The sequence below is a fragment of the Vulpes lagopus genome, chromosome 2 (assembly GCF_018345385.1).
Source record: "Vulpes lagopus strain Blue_001 chromosome 2, ASM1834538v1, whole genome shotgun sequence".
In the NCBI taxonomy this organism is placed as follows: Eukaryota; Metazoa; Chordata; class Mammalia; order Carnivora; family Canidae; genus Vulpes; species Vulpes lagopus.
Genome location: NC_054825.1, coordinates 169,006,406 through 169,028,869, shown reverse-complemented (window position 1 = coordinate 169,028,869; position 22,464 = coordinate 169,006,406). Strand labels below are relative to the sequence as shown.

Here is a 22,464-nt window from a genome sequence, read left to right as displayed (position 1 = left end):
GAGAAACACGAGCGTCCACGCAGGCAAGAGGAACCGCCAGAGCGAAGTCGCCGCCAGGGACCGAGCGGCAAGACCTGGCTGTGCAGGCTAGTAGAGGGCGAGACTGCGCGTGCGCACACCGGTCCAGGTCAACGCCTGGGCGGGGCGGGGGGGGGGGGGGGACGCGGCAGCCGTTTCTAGGGGGCAGGGCCAGTCTTATCCTGGGAGCAGTACTCGACGCCCCATTGGCCACTTCTCCCAAGAGGGCAACCACAATCTAGGAAGTCAAGCCACAGGGGGAGGGGTAAGGGGGGGGACGAGACTCAACTCGACGCGCTATTGGCTGGCCGGACAGTCTGGCGCGAGGAGAGGCGGGCTGGGGGTAAGGGGAGGGCCGTCAGTGTAGGATCTTGAAGCGCATTGGTCGCTTGCCTCTGCGGCGTGAGGCGACGCTCAAAGCTCATTGGTCCGTGTGAGAAGGGGCGGGAAAACCGGCGCGAGCGCAGCCGTTCCTCACGCCACTTCCTCACGGCGTCCTTTCGCGTCCTCCTGACTGAGTCCGGCTTTGCTCGCTCGAGGCTGTGGTAACCGCGGGCCGGGGACGCGAACACGACCCCGCCCCTCCCTGTCCCTTCTCCCCCTCTCAGTGGCGCTGGACCCCCTCCCCCGCCCCCCCCCCCGCGCTCCTCGCGCCCCTCTCCTCCCCTCCCCGACGCCGGGGCCCCTGGGCGCCCTCCCCGTGCCCCGCCCCCGCCGTGGGACCCTGGAGCGAGGCGAGGCCGCAGGCCCAGCTGCTGAAAGGGGGTGCACGCGAGTAACAGCCGCGCGAGGCGGCGGTGCGCCGTGAGGAGGTGGGCTGCGCGATGCATGATTCGTTGCTGGGAATGGGCAAAGGCCGCTCCCCACCTCGCCGAAGCGCAGGGCGCGGCGGCCACCGCGGGCGGGGTTTGCCTCGGGGTTTGGAGGGCATGTGGGTGCAAGAGGGGAATCCATGCCATGAGGGGGCCTGCGGCCGTGGTCGGGGCCTGGCACCTGGAAGGGGCTCAGTAAACGTTTGTTGAGTGAATGAAAATAATTCTTGAGTGGGGCAAGCAATCCGTGAGAATAAAGTAATCGCGGGGTGGGGGTGGGGGGGCAAGAGAGTGTTCTGGTTTAAAAGGGGGGCAAGGGGGATGTTGGTGTGCGGGAGGTACCTGACGCTAAAAATTGACCGGGGAGCAAACACGTAGTTGTAGGAATTGGATAAATGCAGGAGGGAAGGGTGGTGGTTGCTGGACAGTGGCAGGAAGAAACAAACCATCGGAACAGGGACATTGGGGGAAAGGGGGTGTAGAGTCCCTGGGGAGGGGAGCCTGAGTGCACGGCTAGGAGCATGGGACTTGTGCCCGGGAAAACACAGGCCAGGAACAGAAAACAGTGTTTGGTTGAAAGAATACATAAGAAGGGAAGGAGGAGGCAGGTGGTGGGAAGAAGGCAAGCCTTCTGGGAAGGAGGCTCCCAAAGGGAGGCAGTGAGTGAAGAAGGGAGAGAGCCGTGGGGTGGGTAGCAGGGTGAAAGCTGAGTCCACAGATGGGTACCGTGGGAACCCCTTCAGGTGTGGCCTCCTAAGGGCAGGAGGGCTGGTCAGGAGAATGCCCAGGTGGCCACCCTGACCTTCCACCCCTGCCTCTAGATCCATGGATGCCAACGAAATGCCCACTGCCCAGCACTGTGCCTCTGACTCTACCACAGGGGGTGAGACCAGAGCCCCCCCGGGCATGGAGCTTATCCCCAAGAGAGCTGTCAGCCGCTCTCCAACCTGTGCCCGCTGCCGAAACCACGGAGTCACTGCCCACCTCAAGGGCCACAAGCGCCTGTGCCTCTTTCAGGCTTGCGAGTGTCACAAATGTGTCCTCATCTTGTGAGTATGATCCAGGAAAGAGAGGAGGATGGGCCTCATCTGCACCGTGGCTGACTTTTGACCTGCAACCCCCATTTTAGGGAGCGCCGAAGGGTCATGGCTGCCCAGGTGGCCTTGCGTCGGCAACAGGAGGCACAGCTCAAGAGACATCTGGCTCAGGGCCTGATGAGGAGAAGGACAGCTCCTCCCAAAGCTCCTAGCCATGTCAAGAAGGGAGCCATTCGACCAGGGGTCCCCTGTGAGTGGCCAGGGATGCGGCAGGGTCTGGGGCGGAGAAAGCATAGTAGGAAAAAGAGCCTCAGACCTGCCGTTGGAATTGGTGTGTGACCTCGGGCAAAGCATTTCTACTCTCTGGGTCTCTGTCTCTCCAACTTTAAAATGCAATCGGGTGTTGGGAAGATGTAGTGAGATCCATGGGTAGCAAAGGGCCACAGGGAGATAAGAACTCAGTTTGCAGTTGGAGTGGGAGAGGGGTCAGGAGAAAGGGTTCATTGAAGCTCTCCCTGTTCCCTCACAGCTGGAAAGGAGAACATAGCACCCCAGCTTCAAACACCCCATGGGACAGCCCCCCTAGCACTGACGCCCCCTGGGAAGGTAAGGAGAACCTCAGTCCTGGGGAAGTGACTCCTGTGTAGCCTCTGCCCAGATCCCTTCCTCTCTGTGCCTTCAACATGTGTGTTCTGGGTCTAGCCCTGACTTGTAGTATCATCCTGGGCAAATCACTTCTCTTCTATGAGCAAAAAACAAGAGGGTGGGATTTTATAGCCCTCCCAAGGCTAAAGTTTTGAGGTCCTGCCCCCACCCTAGAACATATTCATTCTTTCCCCAGCCTTGTACCTGACTCCGACTTGTGCTCTCTGCCCTTGCAGGATAACTCCCGGGGGCCTCTGCTGCTCAGCGGTCCCCCAGAAGCCTTGCCTTTGTCTTGGACTCCAGTGCCTCCGGGCTCTTGGGCTCCTGGACACTGGCTGCCTCCAGGCCTTCCCATGCCACCTCCAGTGGTGTGCCGCTTGCTGTGCCAAGAACCTGCTATCCCTCTGCATCCCTTTCCTGGTGAGATGAATTCAACATTTGTTCAACTGATTATTTGAATGCCATTGTACCACTGTATCAGAAAAAGAAGAGGATACAGGATAGGAAGGAAGATGGAAGCCGTGGCCTTTTAACACCTGTACACTTCTGCATTCTCTTACCCTCATTAGGCTTTGACCCTGGCACTTCCCTCCTGCTGCCCACTCATGGGCCCCTCCCAACCTGCCCAGGATCTCACCCAATACTGACGGCTCCTATTTCTGGAGAATCCCAAGGGCCCTCTGCCTTGCCCCGCACGTGAGTAGGGAGGGAAGAATATATGTCTATAATGTGCCCAATCCTGTCCTGGACATCGCAGTAGATGATAGAGAACACCAGGTCCCAGGTGAATGGGTGAGGAGGAACTCTCCTAGCTCTGCCATTGCCTGACTGGGAACCTTTTTAGTATATGTGCTGCTGAAGCGAGCACAACTGGGAACCTTTGTACAAGTGTCTTTACTTCTTTGAACCTGGTTTTCTTTCAGTCATTTGGAGACACAATTACCTTTTTTTGCTTTGTCTTGAGAATTAGTGATAATATATGGAATACACCTAGCAGAGGCCCTGGTCTTGGACAAATAGTGGCTATTAAATCCTCTTAAACAGATAAGATGGAATCAGATTGCCTGCTGAAAGGGTGGGGTAGGGTGTGATGGTAAAAGACTCAGGCCTATTGTAGAGGCCATTAGAGAAAGCTTCTTAAAGGTAGGCCACGGGCAGCCCCAGCCCGGGTGGCTCAGCAGTTTAGCGCCACCTTCAGCCCATGGTGTGATCCTGGAGACCCGGGATGGAGTTCCACATCAGGCTCCTTGCATGGAGCCTGCTTCTCTCTCTGCCTGTGTCTCTGCCTCTGTGTGTGTGTGTGTGTTGCTCATGAATAAATAAATAAAATCTTAAAAAAAATGCCAAACTGCTCCTCAAGTTCCATGAGGATTGGGGACCTAGGGGAGAGAAACTAGACTATAATAGGGCAGGAATAGCCATCCCAGCCCCTTTCGCTATTTGATATGTTTTTAAAAAACTGACACCAGTGACTTCACAGTAGTTCTGGAGGAAATAAGCTGGCAGGATTTTCACTTTATAGTAAACAATGCCACCCAAGACAGGGGAAGGGACTTGCCCCATTCCACGAAGCTAATGGCCCAGCAGGCCCTGAGATTCCCATGTGTACATGTCTGTCCATGTGTTTCATCCCATTGGCATCTTCTCTCCTTGCTTCTAGATGTTCGACTCTGATACTCCAGCCCTGTGGCACTCCAGACCCTCTTCTGCTACAGCCACAGGTCCTGGGAAAAAAGTGGGATCCAGGACCCTGGGAGGAAGTTGACCATGGGGAAGAGAAAATAGGGGATAGTAAAGTACCAGAGGCTGAGAGAGTACTTGGAAGGTGGGCAGAAGTGGGGATGCCCAGTCTATTTCTTTCCTTTTGCAGGCCCCTGGAGCCTCTCGTCTGGCCTGGTCCTCTGCCCCCTCAGAACGGCAGCTGCAGCGGGAGGCAGCTGAGGCTCTTGTGGGTCTGAAAGACTCTTCCCAGGCTCCCCGCCTGACCTCTTCTGTTCCCCCCAATCCTGCGTGGATCTCCCTGCTCCACCCCTGTGGCCCACCAGGTAACCCATTCCCTGAAAGGGACAAGATGGGATAAGGATAGTTGGGAAATGGAGGTACCAGAGTAAGTAGGGACTAACCAAGGAGATCGGGATCAGATGGTTGACCATCTTCAGTGGTGTGCCGCTTGCTATGCCAAGAACCTACTGTTCCAAGCTTCTCAATCTGTCTCATGGAATTGCAGTTGAGAGTTGTTTGATAAATTAGTATTAGTAATTTTGTGCACAAAAGTAAATACCTGGTGCCCTGATGTCAAGGAAAAGGAGGCCCTGAGAGAGGCAGGAACTTGCCCAAGGGCATATGGCAACACAGTGGCAAAGCCTGATCTCCTCTGACCCTAGCCCAAGGCTGCCTAAGGTCTGGAGAGGGGCTGAAGAAGGAACAAGGGTCTGGCCTGGAAGGACATCTGATAATTACCTTCCAGGAGCTTCTATTCTACTTGGGAAAATGAGATGCCTTCACAAAGCTCAGTGACAAACCTGGAAAGAAGTAGAGGAATTTTGAGGGGGCAGAGAGGGAAGGCCAAGGATTCTCCTGTCCAAAATGGTGGATTGGACATGGTTTGTGGGTGAGGAAACCTACTTGGAAGAACTGCTGGAACAGAAGGAGATGAGACTGGAGGGACTTCTGATCCTAGAGGTCTGGCGTTCCAGGCTTAGGAGTCTAGACCAGCAACTGCACATAAAAGGGAGCCAGGGGATGTTTCTGAGCTAAGCAGGAACATATCCAGAGACCCAGAGCTTTAGATAGCCAAGAATGGTGGCTGTTATGGAAGGACTGAAAGAGATAAGACTGGAGGTGGGAACATCAGTGGCGGATAAGTGTTTGCTTTAACCCAGGTGAACAAGGATGAGGCCTGGATTGGATGGGATAAAAAAGAGGTGATTTCTGGGAGAGGAAGTGAATGTGACTTGTTCTACCCCCTTCCTTCCTGCCTATAGCTCCTGCTGGAGGAAGAGGATTCCAGCCTGTTAGCCCTTCTCTCCGACCCAGCCCAGCCGCCTCGGTGGCTTTGCATATTGGGCGTCTGGGCTCTATCTCCCTCCTAAGCTAGAAGCTCAGAGATGGAGGCCTCGCTGGGGCAAGAGGTAACAGCCTTTGGGTACTGCATATTTGGTATTTTACTTCTGGATTTATGCATGGAATTTTATTTAGTACAAGCTTCTGGCTTTTTTTTTTTTTTAACCTTTTAGGTGCCTCAGTAGATTTTGGTTCCTTTTGTAGTGTGGGCATTTCCTAGACTGAAAGTTGATTCTCTTATTCACTTGGGTCCTGGGACATTTTTAAATCCCCAACAAAATGAGAGTTGTGCAGTTTAAGCTAACCAGTGTCTAAATAATTTTTTGCATGAGTTCATGTTCCAGAATATTTATTTGACATGTGATTCTGTATAAGCCTGTGCACTCATGTCTGTCTCCATGCATGTAAAAACAGGAGAGTATTTTCATTTTGTGTCTACATTTGGGTGAATAACCAAGAAATAAACCTTTGTTGTAAGCCACTGAGATTTGGGGGTTATTTGTTGCCACAGCCTAATCTAGCCCATCCTGACTGACACAAAGGACTTGTTCAATTTATTTTTCTGTACCACAAGTAAATACAAACACATATTTCTTATAGCCAGATAAGAAAGATTGGTAGAGGAGGATAGTGGGAGATTCACTAATTTGATAATTAAAAATATGTGCCAGGCATAGACCATTTCCAACTGTATAGAGGACTACAAATTGAAATGTGAACAGAGCCAAGCACATCCTATAAATGAGTAAAGAAAGCTGGATGGGCCCTAGAAAACTGAGAATGCATGCCCTACCTAAGGGAGCAGCTTATTTTGGGCCTAGTAGATTATTGCCATTATTGTCACAACTTCTGATTCTTCCAAGAGAAGCTGGAAAACTGAATTTCTATGTAGAACATCTCAATTTTCAAGTGATGAGTCAGTTTTCTTCTTTAAATCCTACGTGAGCCGAACAAAACATATCTTCAGGCCAGCTTTGGCCAGTGGAGTGCCAATTTAATGCTAACCTAAAATAACATTGTTCAAATGGGGAAACTGAGGGCAATGAGAATAGGAAGAATCAAGTTAGCCTTTATCAAGGGTTTTTTCTTGAACTATGAACTAAGTTTTGAAGGGCCTATAAAAGGTAAGAGACAATTATTATCGTTTATTGAGTACACCACTATATATGAATCACATATATCCTCGCAGCAACTCTGTAAACCGTGCGTGATTACTCCTGTTTTACAAATAGTAAGTTTGAAGAGAAAAATCGACTTGCCCAACTATTTTTTTTAGGATTTATTTTTTTTTTTAATTTATGATAGTCACAGAGAAAGAGAGAGAGAGGCAGAGACACAGGCAGAGGGAGAAGCAGGCTCCATGCACCGGGAGCCTGACGTGGGATTCGATCCCGGGTCTCCAGGATCGTGCCCTGGGCTAAAGGCAGGCGCCAAACCGCTGCGCCACCCAGGGATCCCAAGATTTTTTTTTTTTAAGATTTTATGTATTTATTAGAATACACAGAGAGGAGAATGAGAGAGAGAGAGAGAGAGGCAGAGGGAGAAGCAGGCTCCATGCAGGGAGCCTGATGTGGGACTCTATCCTGGGTCTCCAAGATCACGCCCTGGGCTGAAGGAGGCACTAAACCCCTGAGCCACTAGGGGCTGCCTAGTGGCTCACTAGGGGATTTATTTATTTATTCGTGAGAGACAGAGAGAGAGAGAGAGGCAGAGACACGGGCAGAGGGAGAAGCAGGCTCCCCATGCGAAACCTGATGTGGGACTCGATCCTGAAACTCCAGGATCACACCCTGAGCCAAAGGCAGATGCTTAACCACTGAGCTACTCAGGTGTCCTTGTCCAACTATTTTAGGGGAAAATTTCTGGGCAAAAATAGGGGGAAGTATCTCTCTCCTTGCCAAGCCCCAAATCAACTAGGTAATTTTTATAAACAGAGTGAAAGGGATCCCTGGGTGGCGCAGCAGTTTGGCGCCTGCCTTTGGCCCAGGGCGCGATCCTGGAGACCCGGGATCGAACCCCACGTCGGGCTCCCGGTGCATGGAGCCTGCTTCTCCCTCTGCCTGTGTCTCTGCCTCTCTCTCTCTCTCTGTGACTATCATAAATTAAAAAAAAAAAAAAAAAAAAAAAACAGAGTGAAAGAGTCAGGACTCCAGAAGACAGGGACGAGCCCAGGGGTTTTTCAAAAAGTCTTTTATTTTTCTACTCAAAATATCCATAAGTGATCATGAGATCTTACCTGCATTCGTTTCTTAGTCCCCCGCTGTCAAGTTCTACTTGAACCATTACACAATATGAAGACCTCTTGAGCTATTCCAAAGATATGAAGATCCCCACCCCCATTCCCAGCCTTAGAAGGGACAGACAGCTCAAGGGACATGTCTGCTCACAGATTCTTTTTCCTGATGCTACCTACACCCCTCTTTAAAAAACAAAAAAAAGGTATTTGAGAGAGAGTGCATGTGCTTACATGAGTGTAGGCGGGGCCAGAGGGAGAGGGAAAAGCAGGCTCCCCACAACACAGGGCTTGACCCTGGGACCGTAGGATCACGACCTGAGCCAAAAGTAGACGTTTAACCAACTGAGCCACCCAGGTGCCCCTTTATGCCTCTCTGTCTTTTTTAAAAAGATTTATTTCTTCATGAGAGATAGAGAGAGGCAGAGACACAGGCAGAGAGAGAAGCAGGCCCCACATGGGGAGCCCTCTGGGGAGCCGGATGCGGTACTAGATCCCAGACCCTGGGATCATGCTCTGAGCCAAAGGCAGACGCTCAGCTGCTGAGCCCCACCCAGATATCCCTACGCCCCTCTTTTTATTCAAGCTTTTTGCTGGTGATGAAATTTAGTCATAGCTTGTTCCTTCCTGTCTGGGGCCTTGAGAAGGTAGGCTTCTTCTACTTCCTAGCATTACAGAGAGCAAATGTGCAACACTTCTCAGGACTCGGCCCAAAATAATCAAAGGAGGAAAGTCTTCACGTTTTCTTTCCTCCTCTTATAACTTAGGTATATGATTGCCCCTTAATAGACCTGCCTAAGCCTTGCCGTGCCATACTCTCTCAAGTGACAGATGATTAAGTCCACATGGTCACGGAGGAGGTTTGCAATATGAAACATGGCTGAGACCCTGCTACTCAGGGCTGACCAAAGGTCCCAATACACCAAGGTCACACAGCTGGGAAGAGTAAAAGAGAAAGTATAATTTGGGATTAAAGGATGACATGAGAAGGTGGAGGAAGAGATGAGGACTAGGCCAAGGAGCTAGGGGCAGGCCCCACTTTGCAGGCCCTTCTCATTTCTCAGCAGCCCCTTATAACTTCAGAAGCTCATTTCACATTCTGCCCTTTGGGAATCTATGCTTTCTTCACTTCAGCTCCCTTAACTCCAGGAAACCTGGTCCACTCCTGACCACACTTCTTGTCCAGTGTAGAACTAACATCATGCCACCCAACCCTAACCCGTTTCTACTCAGACTCTCATTACCTGGCCCTTATAGGCCTCATTCTGCACCCCTGTCCCATTGTGTAGCTGTCTCCGTGGACCCCAACATATGTCTTCATAGACACAGTTCTATAACCCTTGTGAGATCCTGAGCTCTTCCCAAAAGCAAGTCTCTATTTAGGGGAATCTTCTTAGTATCTCCCAGAAGCTCCTCAAGCAGAGTGCCCTACATTCCTACTTTCACAAGCCTGATCACCCTGAGCAACCCCTGGCTCTGTGCATCGGTTTCCTCCTCTGAGAATAAGCAGTCTCAGGGCGCAGGATCTACACTCAGTTCCTCTCTGGGAACTCAAGAAATAATTAAACACGTTCTGTCTGATTCCTTTGGATTTATTTTTTTCCGACAATGTTCACACACTCCAATGCTGCCTCTCCCCTTACCACAATATGAAGAACTTCCTGTCCTCAAATCATTGTTTTAAAGTTTGTTTTTTAGAGCAGTCTTGGGTTCGCAGCAAAATTGAGCAGAATGTAACTGTTCCCATGGTCTCCTTGCCTCCAGGCAAACACAGTCTCCTCCGCTATCAACATCCCACACCAGAGTGGGACATTTGGTATAGTTGATGAGCTACACCGATGTGTCACTTCCACCCCAAATCCATAGTTTACATTAGGGTTTGCTCTTAGTATTGTACATTTTGTGGGTTTGTACAAATATATAATGACATGTACTTACCATTATAGTATCACACAGAATAGTTTTCCCTGCCCTGATTTCTCTGTGCTCCACCTATTATTTATCCTTACCCCCACCAACCCATGGCAACCAATGATCTTATTACTGTTTCCATAATTTTACTTTTCCCCCCAGAACATCATATAGTTGGAATCATACAGTATGCCTTTTCAGATTGCCTTCTTTCACTTACTACCATACACCTAAGTTTGCTCTGTTTTTTCTTGGCCCAATAGTTCTTTTTAGCACTGAATAGTATTCTATTGTCTGAATGTACCACAACTTCCTATCATTTTTAAATTCTGTCTATAGAGTTCTTGGAAAACGTTGGAGAGTCATTACTTATGGATTCAAATCCCAGCCCAGGCTTTACCCTTATCTGAGCTTGGTCAAGCGACTTGACTCTCTAAAACTCAGTTGCCTGGTTTGTAGCCACCTTAAGAGTTGTTAAGATTATGAACCTGTAAAAATGAACACCAAGGACATAGTACTGAGAAACCATGTTATTTAAAATCATAGACTGTCAGAACGTTTGCTCTTTGAAAGCATAGTAATAATAAGAAGGGGACATCTTACTGTTGCCTGGAGAGTCACTTTAACACAGAGAATCAGTTATGATTTCCAACCCACGTGCAGAGCTTCAGAGGGAAGTTTCTGGAGATGACACTGCACATTTATCTTAATCTTATAATTTCCCAAAAAAACCAGGACCTTGTGTCTGCTGCTCAGCCCAGACATGATGTTGACTCCATTACATCAGATCTGCTTTGCCTTGAGTCCATCAAAGCTCTGCTTAATGCAAATTTTATCTAACCTTCATTCTTCCCCAAAACTTATATTAACCTTGTGTCTTCCTTTGTTTGGTGAGTGACACTACACAGTTCCTCTAGAGAGCTTTTTCAGAAAAAGAAATATTTAGTAAATTGACTCAAGTGAACTAAGCTTAAATGATTCAGCACTGATAGTAGAAACATATATCGAAAACGTATAAAAGTGGGATGCCTGAAGTGGCTTGGTGGTTGAGTGTCTCCCTTCGGGTCAGGGCGTGATCCTGGAGTCCCAGGATCCAGTCCCACATCGGGCTCCCTACATGGAGCCTGCTTCTCCCTCTGCCTGTGTCTCTGCCTCTGTGTGTGTGTGTGTGTGTCATGAATAAATAAGTAAAATCTTTTTAAAAAATTCGTTATCAAAAAAATAAAAAAATAAAAGTGAATATAAATTACCTAAGTATAGGATATTTATAGTTACACATGCATGCAACTTAGGTATTCAAAAACACATATATTGATTCAGGGGGAGGGGTGGAATCTGAGATACTAAAACTTAAGTTTTCAAGACAGTGTGAAATAGGTTTCAACAACATTCTGCATGAATGTGAGGTGCTCTAATCTAAATACATGATGCTAGAAACATGGTTTATGTTCTAGACTGAACATTTGTGTTACCTCCCAAAATCCCTATGTTGAAAACTAATTTCTACTTGTGATGGTATTTGGAAATGGTGCCTTTGGTAGGGATTAGTGCCCTAATAAAAAATTCCCCAAAGACCTCCCTCCCTCACCTTTCTGCAAGGTGAGGACATGGCAAAAAGATGGTTATGAGCCAGGAAGCACATCCTCACCAGACACCAGGTCTGCTGGCACCTTGATTTTGGACTTTCCCAGCCTTCAGAACTATGAGAAACAAATTTGTTGTTCATAAGCCATTACCTGTGGTATCTTGTTATAGCAGCCTGAACAAACTAAGATAGTTGGTTTTAATTTTTTAACAGTTATTGGTATAACATATTGGCTTATTAATAGCTAAGGCATTTTGCATACACAGTATCTCTGGAAAAAAATATTATTCGCTCTTATGTTTTAAACTCTGTCCTTTCAACATAATAATAGCCACATGCATTTATTATTTTTGTAATATTTTACTTATTCATGAGAGACACAGAGGGAGAGGGGCAGAGACACAGGCAGAGGGAGAAGCAGCCTCCATGCAGGGAGCCTGATGTGGGACCCGATCCCAAGACTCCAGGATCACGCCCTGGGCCGAAGGCAGGTGCTATCGGCTGAGCCACCCAGGCGTCCCAGCCACATGCATTTAAATGTCTCCTTTTGCAGCGAGTTAACAATTTTATCAGACAAGAAGTGTGTCCTTTCTATTCTCGGTTGTTGGCCTTTACAAGGATTTAACTATCAGGCATGTAACACTACATAACGTTTATCTGTGCCTCGCACAGGGTAGGAACAGACACAAAAAAATATGTTGATAGAATTAGACACACCAAGTACAGGAGCAGTCACTTAAAGGGGGCAAATAAAACAGGATTTCAGTGTATCCATTTAAATTGTATTCTTTTCTTTAATGGGGAAAGCCTGGAGTGTTGATAGGGCAGTGGACAGCTTGGACTCGCACAGGTCCGGGAGGTGGACAGATTTTAAGCGGGCAAAGTAAGCCCAAAGCGCTGAGCGAATAAGATTCAGGCACTAGGAGGCAGAGCTGCACTAACTTCCCCGAAGGTCCTGCCTCCGCCTCTTTGTCCCTGCCCGGATCTCCTCCCCGCCAGCACTGCCTCATTCCCGCTGCGGTCGCCTGGACCGTGATGAAGCAGTTTCCGCCCTAACAAGGGTGGTCCGCCTCCTCCTGCTCTCGCGAGAACCGGTGGCCGAACGCTTTCCTTCCTTGCTCCACCGCTGGGTCCCCCATCACAGTTCCGCCCTTACTGCCCCCACTTCCGGCACGAAAAGCCGCTTCCTCCCGGGGGAGGGGGGGTCGCCCCGCTGGGGGCGCGGGCAGTGGTCCCGTCCCGCTTCTCTGCCCCCCCAAGTGCCCCTCAGCTTCCGCCACCACCGTCTCCGCCGCCGCTGTTCCTTCCGCCCCGATCAACGCAAACGAAGCCACTTCGCCACCCCCAGCTCAGGACCGGAGCTCTGTTTCGCTCCGGGAGAGGAAAGGGTGGGGAGGAAGCACACCTCCACCCCCGCGTGCCCTTGGCTTTTCCTCTGCCAGCCCGCCCCCTCGCCACACACCCTCCCATCTCCACCGAGGCGAAGCCGCTTTCGCCCTGAGAGAGGCGGAGCGGCTCGTCTGGTCCCGCTCTCGCGAGCTCTCGCACCTCTCGCGAGACTCGAAGCCCGACTTGTGCGCCCGGGAAACCCCGTTGCTCCCTTTCCCCTGGCTGGCAGCGCGGAGGCCGCACGGTAAGGCGGGCGCTCCGGTTCGTGCTGGGCGCTGGGCGTCAGGGCCCGGCCCTCCAGCCGGGATCGCGTACCGGGAAGGGCTCCGAGGCGACCGCGTGGGGCCGCCCCGCCCCCTGGAGCCGCAGCCACGTGCGAGCGGCAGGCCCGGACATGCCTTGGACCGCGCGGTCCGGGAACCGAGGCTGGACCGAGTGGGCGGCGGAGATGCGGGAGGCGCCCCCGAATCGGGCCAGGGTCGTCTCCGTGTCCATAGCGGCGCCAGACCGTGCTGGTGCGACCCGCAGAGACCGTGAGGCGCGGTGAAGTGGAGCGCCCGCAGGCGCCGGGGCCTTTAGGGCCCAGTTCCGAAGTGGGGCCTTGGGAAGTAATGGGAGTGCGGCGGTTTCGGTGTCGTGGGGGCCGCACCCCGTCGCCTGTCAGTCGTCTGCCCGGGTCCTGAGCTCACATGCTTGCTCTTTTTTTCTTCCAGATGCCTGGAGTTACTGTAAAAGACGTGAACCAGCAGGAGTTCGTCAGAGCTCTGGCAGCCTTCCTCAAAAAGTGAGTGTGGGGATCGGGGCTCGCGGCCTGTGGGGGCTGTGGTCTTTCCGGGCTCCTGGGCGGGTGTTTCTCTCCCCTGGTGGAGGGAGGCTTGTGTGAGGTCTCTGGAGTCTGCTTGTCTGCCTGAGGCCTGGCTCTGGCTTGTAATTGGGTTTCAGATGCTTTGTATTCTGGGACACGTGGGGCTCCCCTTAACCTACAGTTATGCTGAGCAGAGGGGATTTGGGGGACGGAATTTGTGGAGACTCCTGAATCGTGCCTCTCTCGCTGTTGATCCCAGGTCTGGGAAGCTGAAAGTCCCTGAATGGGTGGACACTGTCAAGCTGGCCAAGCATAAAGAGCTTGCTCCCTACGATGAGAACTGGTTCTACACACGAGCTGGTGAGGAACTGGGGCCTCTGCCTGGGTAGTGGGGGCCTGGGTGACCCCTGGCACAAACCATACCTCCCCATTCTCTGAGCCCAAGATCGGCAAGAGAGGTGAAACTTTTTTAAATTATAGTTGACCTACGGTGTGAGAGGAGAAACCTCTGACGGCCCTTGCGTGCTTGTGTGACACTTGATATCTTCACATTCTGAATTTGTTTTCTTCGTTTGTAAGAGGGTTAAGTGAGGACCTGTGGCTTCCTCTGAGCCTCCAGGGAAACCCAGGGTCAAGTGAGTGTTCATATTTTACTTAGAGGTGGTGTGTTTTAGAGGGAGGTATTTATGTTCATGGGGTCTACACTCTCTGGGTTCAAATTCTTTACTGCTTAACTGTGGCCTCCCCATCTGCAGGTGCCTCTTGTTCTCTTCTCTAAAATGAGGCTGATGGAGATGCCTGGGTGGCTTACTGGTTGAGCATCTGCCTTCTTCTCAGGTTGTGATCCTGGGGTCCTGGATCCTCCACGAGACTCCATATCACATCAGGCTCTCCTCGGAGCCTGCTTCTACTGCCTGTGTCTCTGCCTTTGTCTCTCAGGAATGATTATGTAGAATCTTTAAAGAAAAAAAATAAAATGGGGCTAATGAATGTACCATTGCAGGGTTGTAGTGGGAATCAAATGAGTTTACAACTGTTAAAATGCTCTGAAGTTTACTTGTGGCAGTAATCCTTCAAGAAAAGTCTTTTGTGTGTGTGTGTGTGTTTTAAGATTTATTTATTTATGATAGACACAGAGAGAGAGAGAGGCAGAGACACAGGCAGAGGGAGAAGCAGGCTCCACGCAGGGAGCCCGATGTGGGACTCGATCCCGGGTCTCCAGGATCATGCCCTGAGCCAAAGGCAGGCACCAAACCGCTGAGCCACCCAGGGATCCCCTCTATTGTGTTTTTTAATGTTTAGATTATCAGACTCACTTTCTCATTGCCTCTTTAGTAAGTTATTCCTAAGAGGTTGGGGTCTGGCCAGATGATTCCTTTCTCTAAATCTTGGTAAGTTCCAAGTGCCTGAAAGAAAGCCTTATGGTCTCCCTGTAACCATTGCCAGTCCCAACTATTGGTTTTCCAGTGATGACAACTTGGAAGGAATGACAAATGTAGTACCTGATAGCACAGTGCTCATTTTCACCTGTCCTTGACATTTCAAGTTTCCCCACGCTGTCTCCTCATGAAGGCCTAATTTGGGGATGGGAGTGGTGGTGGTCAGTGCTCAATTGTTCTAGGTGGCAGCCCCTGCACAGGCCTTCACTGAGGGCCCTCAGCCTCTACAACCTTCGATCTTCCTCCATGACCTAGGGGCTCTATCCTGGCCAAAGCTTGTCTCCTGATAGGAAGTAGGTGGGAAGCAAGGTTTGAAATTGAGAAAACCTCCAGATGACCTTGAGGAGAGTTGACTTTGGTACAGATTGCCTTAGTGCTTTGGAATATGGACCGTTTCATAGATTGGTGGTGCACTTGTGGATTGAATTATCTGTGAGGTCCACTCTTCATTGAGGCCTACACTGGGCACAGGGGCAGCAGCCTCAGGTCTCTGAGGTTGAAAAGGTCAACTCAGGTGGGAAGGGTGGGTGGCATTATGGTGGGAATCACTGCTGTGCTTTCAGGAGGAAAATGGGGTTGGTGAAGGAAAGCTGATGTGACTTGCCTGGGCACATGAATGAAGAGGTCTGGGTGAGACCACCACCCCATCCACCCATCTAGGGAAGAAAGCAAGCCTGCCCGATCCTGAGTTTTTTGGCAATGCCCCAAGAATCCATTGGTCATGGCAACTTTGGATCTAAGATGAGAATTTGAGGTAGCTTTTCCTGTACGGTTAGGTACACATGCATATTTTGCTTAATCTGCCTTATCAAAAACCTCCCAGGTAGAATTGGTGGTTTCTGTTTCATGGTTGTTGTCAGGAACCTTAAGTAACTTGCCAGCTAGTGATGCCACAGTCCACCCCACCTGTGCCATCACTTCGAGGAGGGGGTCTCCAGCTCTCTTCCCTTAACTACATTTCATACTTTATTTTTGGAGGTGGGGAGAGATTAATAGGAAATGAGAACAAGACTCTGGGCAGTACACACAGATGAGCCTTGCTGTAGGTGTGGCCCCTTTCTGCCTACCTCATCCCTCCTCTGACAACTAAGTGTGTGTGCTCTTCTGGTCTCCCTTACTCAAGGTTCCCAGATTCCTTTTATTTTGGCGCGGGGGTGGGGTGGGGTAAGATTTATTTATTCATGGAAGAAGCAGAGACCTAGGCAAAGGGAGAAGGTAGCCTCCCTGTGGGGAGTCTGATGCAGGACTCGATCCCAGGACCCCAGGATCACTACCTGAGCCAAAGGCATACACTCAACCACTGAGCCACCTAGCTCCCCCCTCCCGCCCCCATTTGTTTTTTACCTCTATTTTCCAGCTGCCTCAATGGTATATAGCCTGGTGATTCTAGACAGGTCTGTTGGGTACATTTTTGTTGGGATACTGCTACGCCTGTTTGTTTACATCCACACCAGAGGTAGAGTTGTAGTTGTCCCAGACCACATGGCCTACAAGGCCAAAAATATTTACTCTGACCCTTTACAGGAAAAGTTTGCCAGTCTAGTTAGAGTTCTCCCATACTTCAGACAAGTCATAGGAGATACTCTGCTATCAAAGAGGAAACTAAGGTGCCCATGGGGTGAAGTGACCCTGGGAGGGCATGGCAAGCTAACTCCAAAACAGTCTGCTGTATTTGCTTTTTTCTTTATTTGGATCATGAGGCCTTGGCCTCTTCTCTCCTTGGAGATTTGGAGCCAAAGCACAGTAGGACAGTGGCCTGTTCTGGTAGGCTGAGCTCTGGCAGTGGGTGGGTGGTGTGGGACTTGACTTCTGGAGGCATGTTGATAGAGCTATTGTGGAGTGAACAGGTTTTGATCTCTGGTGGAGGCAATAAAAAGGTATTTGGCAGAGCCTTCCTGAGGACTCTGAAGAGGGACAGAGCTAGAGGAGTTTAAGAGATCCCAAGTCAGTGGTGAAAGGTGAGGTAGGGCTAGAAAGAACCTGTCAGGAGCTGCTCTAAGAGGAGGGGTGGTGTCCAGGAAAGACCACCTTTAGGGCTTTGGGAGGGGCCTTGGACAAAGTCTTAATCTCTTGATTTTTAGAGGGGAGGTGAGAATCCATTGTCTCGTCTTGACAGTGAGTGACTGCTGAATTGGGACATTGGAGTGCATTTCATTGTAGGATGGAACCTGGTTGTCTCTGACCCCTGCTCGGGGCTGGGCAGTCACTCATGTTGTGTTACTGGCAGAATCAAGACCTTGGAGGAAGAAGATAAGGGGTGACAATGTCAGAAAGTCATTTTTGTCTTTAAAAGCTTAGCAGGGATCCCTGGGTGGCGCAGCAGTTTAGCGCCTGCCTTTGGCCCAGGGTGCGATCCTGGAGACCCGGGATCGAATCCCATGTCGGGCTCCCGGTGCATGGAGCCTGCTTCTCCCTCTGCCTGTGTCTCTGCCTCTCTCTCATCTCTCTCTGTGACTATCATAAATAAATAAAAATAATAAAAATTTTTAAAAAATAAAAGCTTAGCAGAGGAGGGTTGGGGGCAAGATGTACATGAGAGGCTTCCTTTTCCCACTTTGTGACTCGGTAGATGAGGATGGGGTCACAGATCTGAATTTAAACAAGCTGTTGAGATGCTGGCTTGCAAAGACACTTGTGCAATTTCCTTGGTCCGCCAGGTGCTCCAGTGCATTCTGACCCTCTTCTCTCTGGTGGCCCCATGCTGCTGGTCCTTCCTTCAGAGTTGGAGGCACCAAGTGACTCCTGGATACTTGGAATAGGATTTCCCCCAGAGGAGTGGAGCAGAAAGCCTTTAGAGGGACTTGAGAAGCCATATGACAGCATTTGACTCCCTGTGGCCCTCATAAACAGCATCTAGGATGGCCTGGATTTGTGATGTTACAACTCCACTTCAAAAGAGGTTGGGGGCTGGGTCTTCTTCAGGGGTGGAGGGGTGCGAAAAATTGGTCAATATTTCGTAGAATTTGTTTATTTTGACTAACAACTTTCATTTTGTGGAGTTAGTACTCTTCAGGAGAATAATTAACAAGGTGAGGGGGGCACCTCGGCTTGTGATGTCTGACACCATACCAGATAGTTTCATGCAGCTTTAAAAAACAAATTAGGGGCACCTGACTGGCTTGGTTGGTGAAATGTCTGCCTTCGCCTCCGGTCACGATCCCAGGGTCCTGAGATAGAATCTGGCATTGGTCTCTGCTCAGTGGGTCTGCTCAGTGGGGACCCTACTTCTCCCTCTCTCTGCCACTCTGCCTACTTACGCTCATTTGCTCTGTCAAATAAAATTTTTTTTTTTTAATTTATTTATGATAGTCACAGAGAGAGAGAGAGGCAGAGACACAGGCAGAGGGAGAAGCAGGCTCCATGCACCGGGAGCCTGACGTGGGATTCGATCCCGGGTCTCCAGGATCGCGCCCTGGGCCAAAGGCAGGCGCTAAACCGCTGCGCCACCCAGGGATCCCAAATAAAATATTTTTTTAAAGAACTTTAAAGCAACCGCCACCCCACCATTTCAAAGAAACTAATGGTTGGACTTTGCTGGAGCTTATTCTCTGCCACTCATTTCTCAGGATTTAAGTAAGTCTTCCCCTTTAGGTACCATGACCCAGACCACCTGAAACGGAAATGGACTCTCACAGCTGATGAGGAGTAGTGTTGGGATTCAGACTCTTTGGTATCAGACAGTTCGGGTTTAGGTACCCCTTTTTATACAGAGCCCACATCGGGTTTGGGCAGAGTGTTAATCCTCTCTTGGCCAGGCATCTCCTGGGCAGCTGTGTGCTTAGGAATATGCATCTCACCCCCTTCCTGAGGCTGTCCTACTCTCACCCAGGCCAAGCTGTGGAAGGAAGGATGGTGGCTGTTGGGCATGTGAGCTGGTAAAGTCCGGAGTTCTACAGAGATGTGTCCCTGGAAAGGGAGTTTTGGTCCTGGAGGTGGTGTTGGGAGGGTAAGGAGTAAAGTGGGGATGGGAAGAACCAAGGAGAATGGTTTTTAAGGTGAGCAGCAGCCAGAAGCAGTTGTTCTAATAGGTGGTGAAGGGTTCATCTGTGCTATGGCTCCCAGAAGCCCACAGCTGTAGCTGGAGATCATGTTACTGGGGTGCAGGGGCCTGGGGAGCAAGTGGTGTGGAAGAGCTACTCTGGGAGGGACAGGCAGAGGGGTGGCATAGCCCTCTTCAACTGGTCAAGTCCCCGACCCCCAGGGGGTCGTGGACACGGCCCAGCACCCAGCTCTTCTGAGTAAGTAGTTACTGAGGAAGTGAGTCCTGATTGCCCCTTTGATCTGCGGGACTAAACCTGACTTGCTGGTCTCCGGGGGCCCTGGAATGACCTGGAGTCCTTGTATCTCGGGCCCCAATTCCTTAATGTGCAGTGGCCCCCTGAGGTAGAAAGCCAGGACAATCTGGAGGGGCAGTCTCTCAGGGCTGTGTGACTCCAGGCCAGTGAGTACTTTCTGGAGCCTGTTTGCTTTTCTGTGAAGGAGACTAGCCTTAGGCACCTGTGCAGTGCTCACAGCCACGCTCCTCTGAGGGACTGTTAACTCCTGGTTCTCAGATGAGGGTGAGGACTTGCCAAGGCCATGCCATCAGGCCAGGTGCTGAGGGTATCTTACTGCCTCATGGAAGAGAGTGAAAAGCAGATCGTCCAGTGCCTGGTGGAGAAGCGATTCTGTAGGACAGAACCGTGAGGGAGTGGGGACTTGCCCAAGCAAGGCTAGGGATAAGAACCTGTGTCCACAGAGTGGGTGACACCCGTTCCAGGTTGCACGGGGCATCCACCCTGACCCTGAGTTCTCCAGGGCTGAGGGGCTTGGGGAGCTGCACTCCGGTAAGCGGCATGTCCCCTCCCCTACCTTCCTGCCCCTTGGGCCTGGGCACATGGAGATGGACAGTTGTGGCTTAGGCATTTTCTAGGCTCTACCTACAGGTTAGAGTCCTCTTTCATGGCAGCATAGCTGTGGTGGGGCAGCTTGGTGGTAGGGGCCTGGAACTGGGCCTTGGTGCATCTTCGCAGTTCCCCCAGGCCATATGAAGGGAAATATTAGCTTCCATACGCGCACAGAATTGATAGGTGTGACCTCGAGCAAAGCCCTTCCCTCAGCCTGTCTCGGCTATGGAAAGGAAGGGTCCTCACATCTTCCACGCACCCCACAGCTTCCACAGCACGGCACCTGTACCTCCGGGGCGGCGCTGGGGTCGGCTCCATGACTAAGATCTACGGGGGACGTCAGAGAAACGGGGTCATGCCCAGCCACTTCAGCAGAGGCTCCAAGAGCGTGGCCCGCAGGGTCCTCCAAGCCCTAGAGGGGCTGAAAATGGTGGAAAAGGACCAAGATGGGTAAGTGGGAATGGCGGGTGATGGAAGAGACCTGGGGCCAGATCATCTGTAAGGAAGTGATCTAGAGCCATCCTTCCCCCTGTGGAGAGGTGTCCAGTCTGTCCTGCACGGTCTGCAGCTGCCCCTCAGGCAGGCAGGGGATTCAGCAGAGAAACCAACAGTCAGGGGCCTCACCCCGACCTCTCTGGCTGACTACCCCGAGCTCTAGGAAGGTAATTTAGCGACTGTCCGCTTTCATTAGCCTGCTCGTTAACTTTTCCCAATTGATTTTTCGGGGCTTTTGATCTAATGCTTGCACAAACGACACCCCAGCAGCTCTCAGGGGGGCTCTCACTCCTGCCCCCAGCTTGTTAGAATGCAGCTGACTGGGATCCCTGGGTGGCGCAGCGGTTTGGCGCCTGCCTTTGGCCCAGGGCATGATCCTGGAGACCCGGGATTGAATCCCACGTCCAGCTCCCGGTGCATGGAGCCTGCTTCTCCCTTTGCCTGTGTCTCTGCCTCTCTCTCTCTCTGTGTGTGACTATTATAAATAAATTAAAAAAAAAAAAAAAAGAATGCAGCCAACTAGGGCCCTCAGTGGGACTTGGCTGGTGTCGTGTGCTCCCATGGCCAGGTGCCTTCTTGGGAAGCCTGGCTCACATCCAGGAGGGGTCTGGCAGTGACAGGGCTGAGAGCCAGCACTGATGGGGGCACATGACCCTTCTCCCACAGGGGCCGCAAACTGACACCTCAGGGACAGCGGGATCTGGACAGAATCGCCGGACAGGTGAGGACTGGTGCCTTAGTCACTGCCTGGGCATTTTCAGAGCCCAGGCTTTGTTAGAGTTTCCTCCCCTGGAGGGCATGGCCTGGGCTGGTGGAGGTCAGAGAGGGCTGTCTGGGGTGGGGAGTGGGGGGCAGGAGAAAACATTTCTGAATTCCTGCCAGCGCTGGTTGAAAATGTGGGTGCCGGAGTGAGGGGACCCCAAGCCTGAGGTGCAGCCGGGTTGGTTTCTCATGCAGGGCATGTTTCTGCACACACAACTCCCTCTTCCCAGGTCAGCCTTCTTAGGATTCTGGCTGCAGTGTTTCCTCCTATTTTTCATGCTTACTGAGCACCAGATGGGACGGCTGTGGAGAGGGGGAGGCAAGCCAGCTCAGAACTCGGGTCTCCATCCACATGACTGACTGGCTGGACACCTTGGGGCAGAGTCCATTTGCCTGGAGCCACCCCCGTCTGTAGAGCGGTCTGTCCTTGCCCGCATCAGAGGGTGGTAGTGAGGGCTCAGTGAGCTACAGCAGCAGGAGCCCCCAGGCTTTCTTCTTCATGTTAACTCAGACCTCCTAGGAGCTCTGGAGGGGGCTCAGTCACTTAGTCAAGTAGCAAGAGAGAATAGAAGGTGTCAGCCCCCTGGGAGTCCCAAGGGTGGCCTGGAAGGAACCAGCGAACTGTGCCAGGGCAGGGCCGGGCCTTATACACAGACACCCCTGTGGTGACAGGGCAATGGGTGTTGGAATCCCCCTAATATGCTCAAGTCCCAGTTGACACTTCTGTAAAATGAGGGAGTACCTGAGGTGGTAGGGATCCAGGGATCCGATCGGCTGAACACCTGTCAGGCCACGAATCCAGTTGCCTGGTGTCCCTTGATAGTGAGGAGGTGCTCCGAAGTGCCGAACTCCAGCCCCACAGCTGATCTTAATTACTCTCCCATCTTTTCCCGCAGGTGGCAGCTGCCAACAAGAAGCATTAGAACAAATGCTGGGTTAATAAATTGCCTCATTCGTAGTGCTGGTCCCAGTCTCTTGATTGGCTGGTCCTCTTCAGTTTGGAGGCCCAAGGAGGGAGCACTGCAGCACTGCGCCGCACTTCCTTCCCTCGTGAAAGGGGGGCTAGGGGGCCCCTGGGTGGCTGCAGCACCAATAGCCAGTAAAACCCAAGGCCCAGCCTTGCCAGTTCAAGCACTTCTCCCACAAGCAACCGGGGTGGGAGAGACCTGGAGGCTCTTGCCCCTCCTCCCACATCCTGCCTTTGCAGTTTTCAAATGAGAAACTGAAAGGAGTGGCTGTGAACCACGGCCCCAACTGGGGCCTGGGCTGCAGAAGTGGCACTCTGCCCCCTGCTGGAACAAAGCAGGAGGGGCAGATGGCTTCTTCCCTGCCAGCCTTCACTCCTGACATCTCCTTGAGTGCCTCCTGACCAAGATGACCTGTG

The 22,464-nt window shown here is 51.3% G+C and overlaps 2 protein-coding genes across 3 annotated transcripts; both read left to right on the top strand.

The window, feature by feature from the left end:
• Window positions 1-1,655: 1,655 nt before the first annotated feature.
• Window positions 1,656-5,609, top strand: DMRTC2 (DMRT like family C2). The gene is made up of 8 exons (XM_041746431.1): window positions 1,656-1,879; window positions 1,960-2,117; window positions 2,397-2,473; window positions 2,749-2,932; window positions 3,082-3,208; window positions 4,173-4,233; window positions 4,383-4,557; window positions 5,497-5,609. Exons 1-8 carry the CDS (start codon window positions 1,656-1,658, stop codon window positions 5,607-5,609), a joined length of 1,119 nt encoding a protein of 372 aa, XP_041602365.1.
• Window positions 5,610-12,809: 7,200 nt separating this feature from the next.
• RPS19 (ribosomal protein S19) lies at window positions 12,810-22,038 on the top strand. Of its 2 annotated transcripts, none has more exons than XM_041746184.1 (6): window positions 12,810-12,937; window positions 13,407-13,477; window positions 13,758-13,858; window positions 20,090-20,273; window positions 20,985-21,039; window positions 21,977-22,038. In XM_041746184.1, exons 2-6 carry the CDS (start codon window positions 13,407-13,409, stop codon window positions 22,001-22,003), a joined length of 438 nt encoding a protein of 145 aa, XP_041602118.1. In that variant the 5' UTR covers window positions 12,810-12,937; the 3' UTR covers window positions 22,004-22,038. The 2 variants fall into 2 exon arrangements, with proteins under 2 accessions (XP_041602118.1, XP_041602120.1); XM_041746186.1 differs by lacking the exon at window positions 12,810-12,937 and adding an exon at window positions 13,136-13,208.
• The last annotated feature ends 426 nt before the right edge of the window (window positions 22,039-22,464 follow it).

Bases quoted from the DNA above. Each gene is read 5' to 3' on its own strand.
- DMRTC2 (XM_041746431.1), top strand. From the start codon at position 1,656: ATGGATGCCAACGAAATGCCCACTGCCCAGCACTGTGCCTCTGACTCT. The intron at 3,209-4,172 runs GTGAGTAGGGAG...CCTTGCTTCTAG, and splicing joins CCCTCTGCCTTGCCCCGCAC to ATGTTCGACTCTGATACTCC. The intron at 4,234-4,382 runs GTCCTGGGAAAA...TTCCTTTTGCAG, and splicing joins CTCTTCTGCTACAGCCACAG to GCCCCTGGAGCCTCTCGTCT.
- RPS19 (XM_041746184.1), top strand. From the start codon at position 13,407: ATGCCTGGAGTTACTGTAAAAGACGTGAACCAGCAGGAGTTCGTCAGA. The intron at 13,478-13,757 runs GTGAGTGTGGGG...TGTTGATCCCAG, and splicing joins CTGGCAGCCTTCCTCAAAAA to GTCTGGGAAGCTGAAAGTCC. The intron at 20,274-20,984 runs GTAAGTGGGAAT...CTTCTCCCACAG, and splicing joins GTGGAAAAGGACCAAGATGG to GGGCCGCAAACTGACACCTC.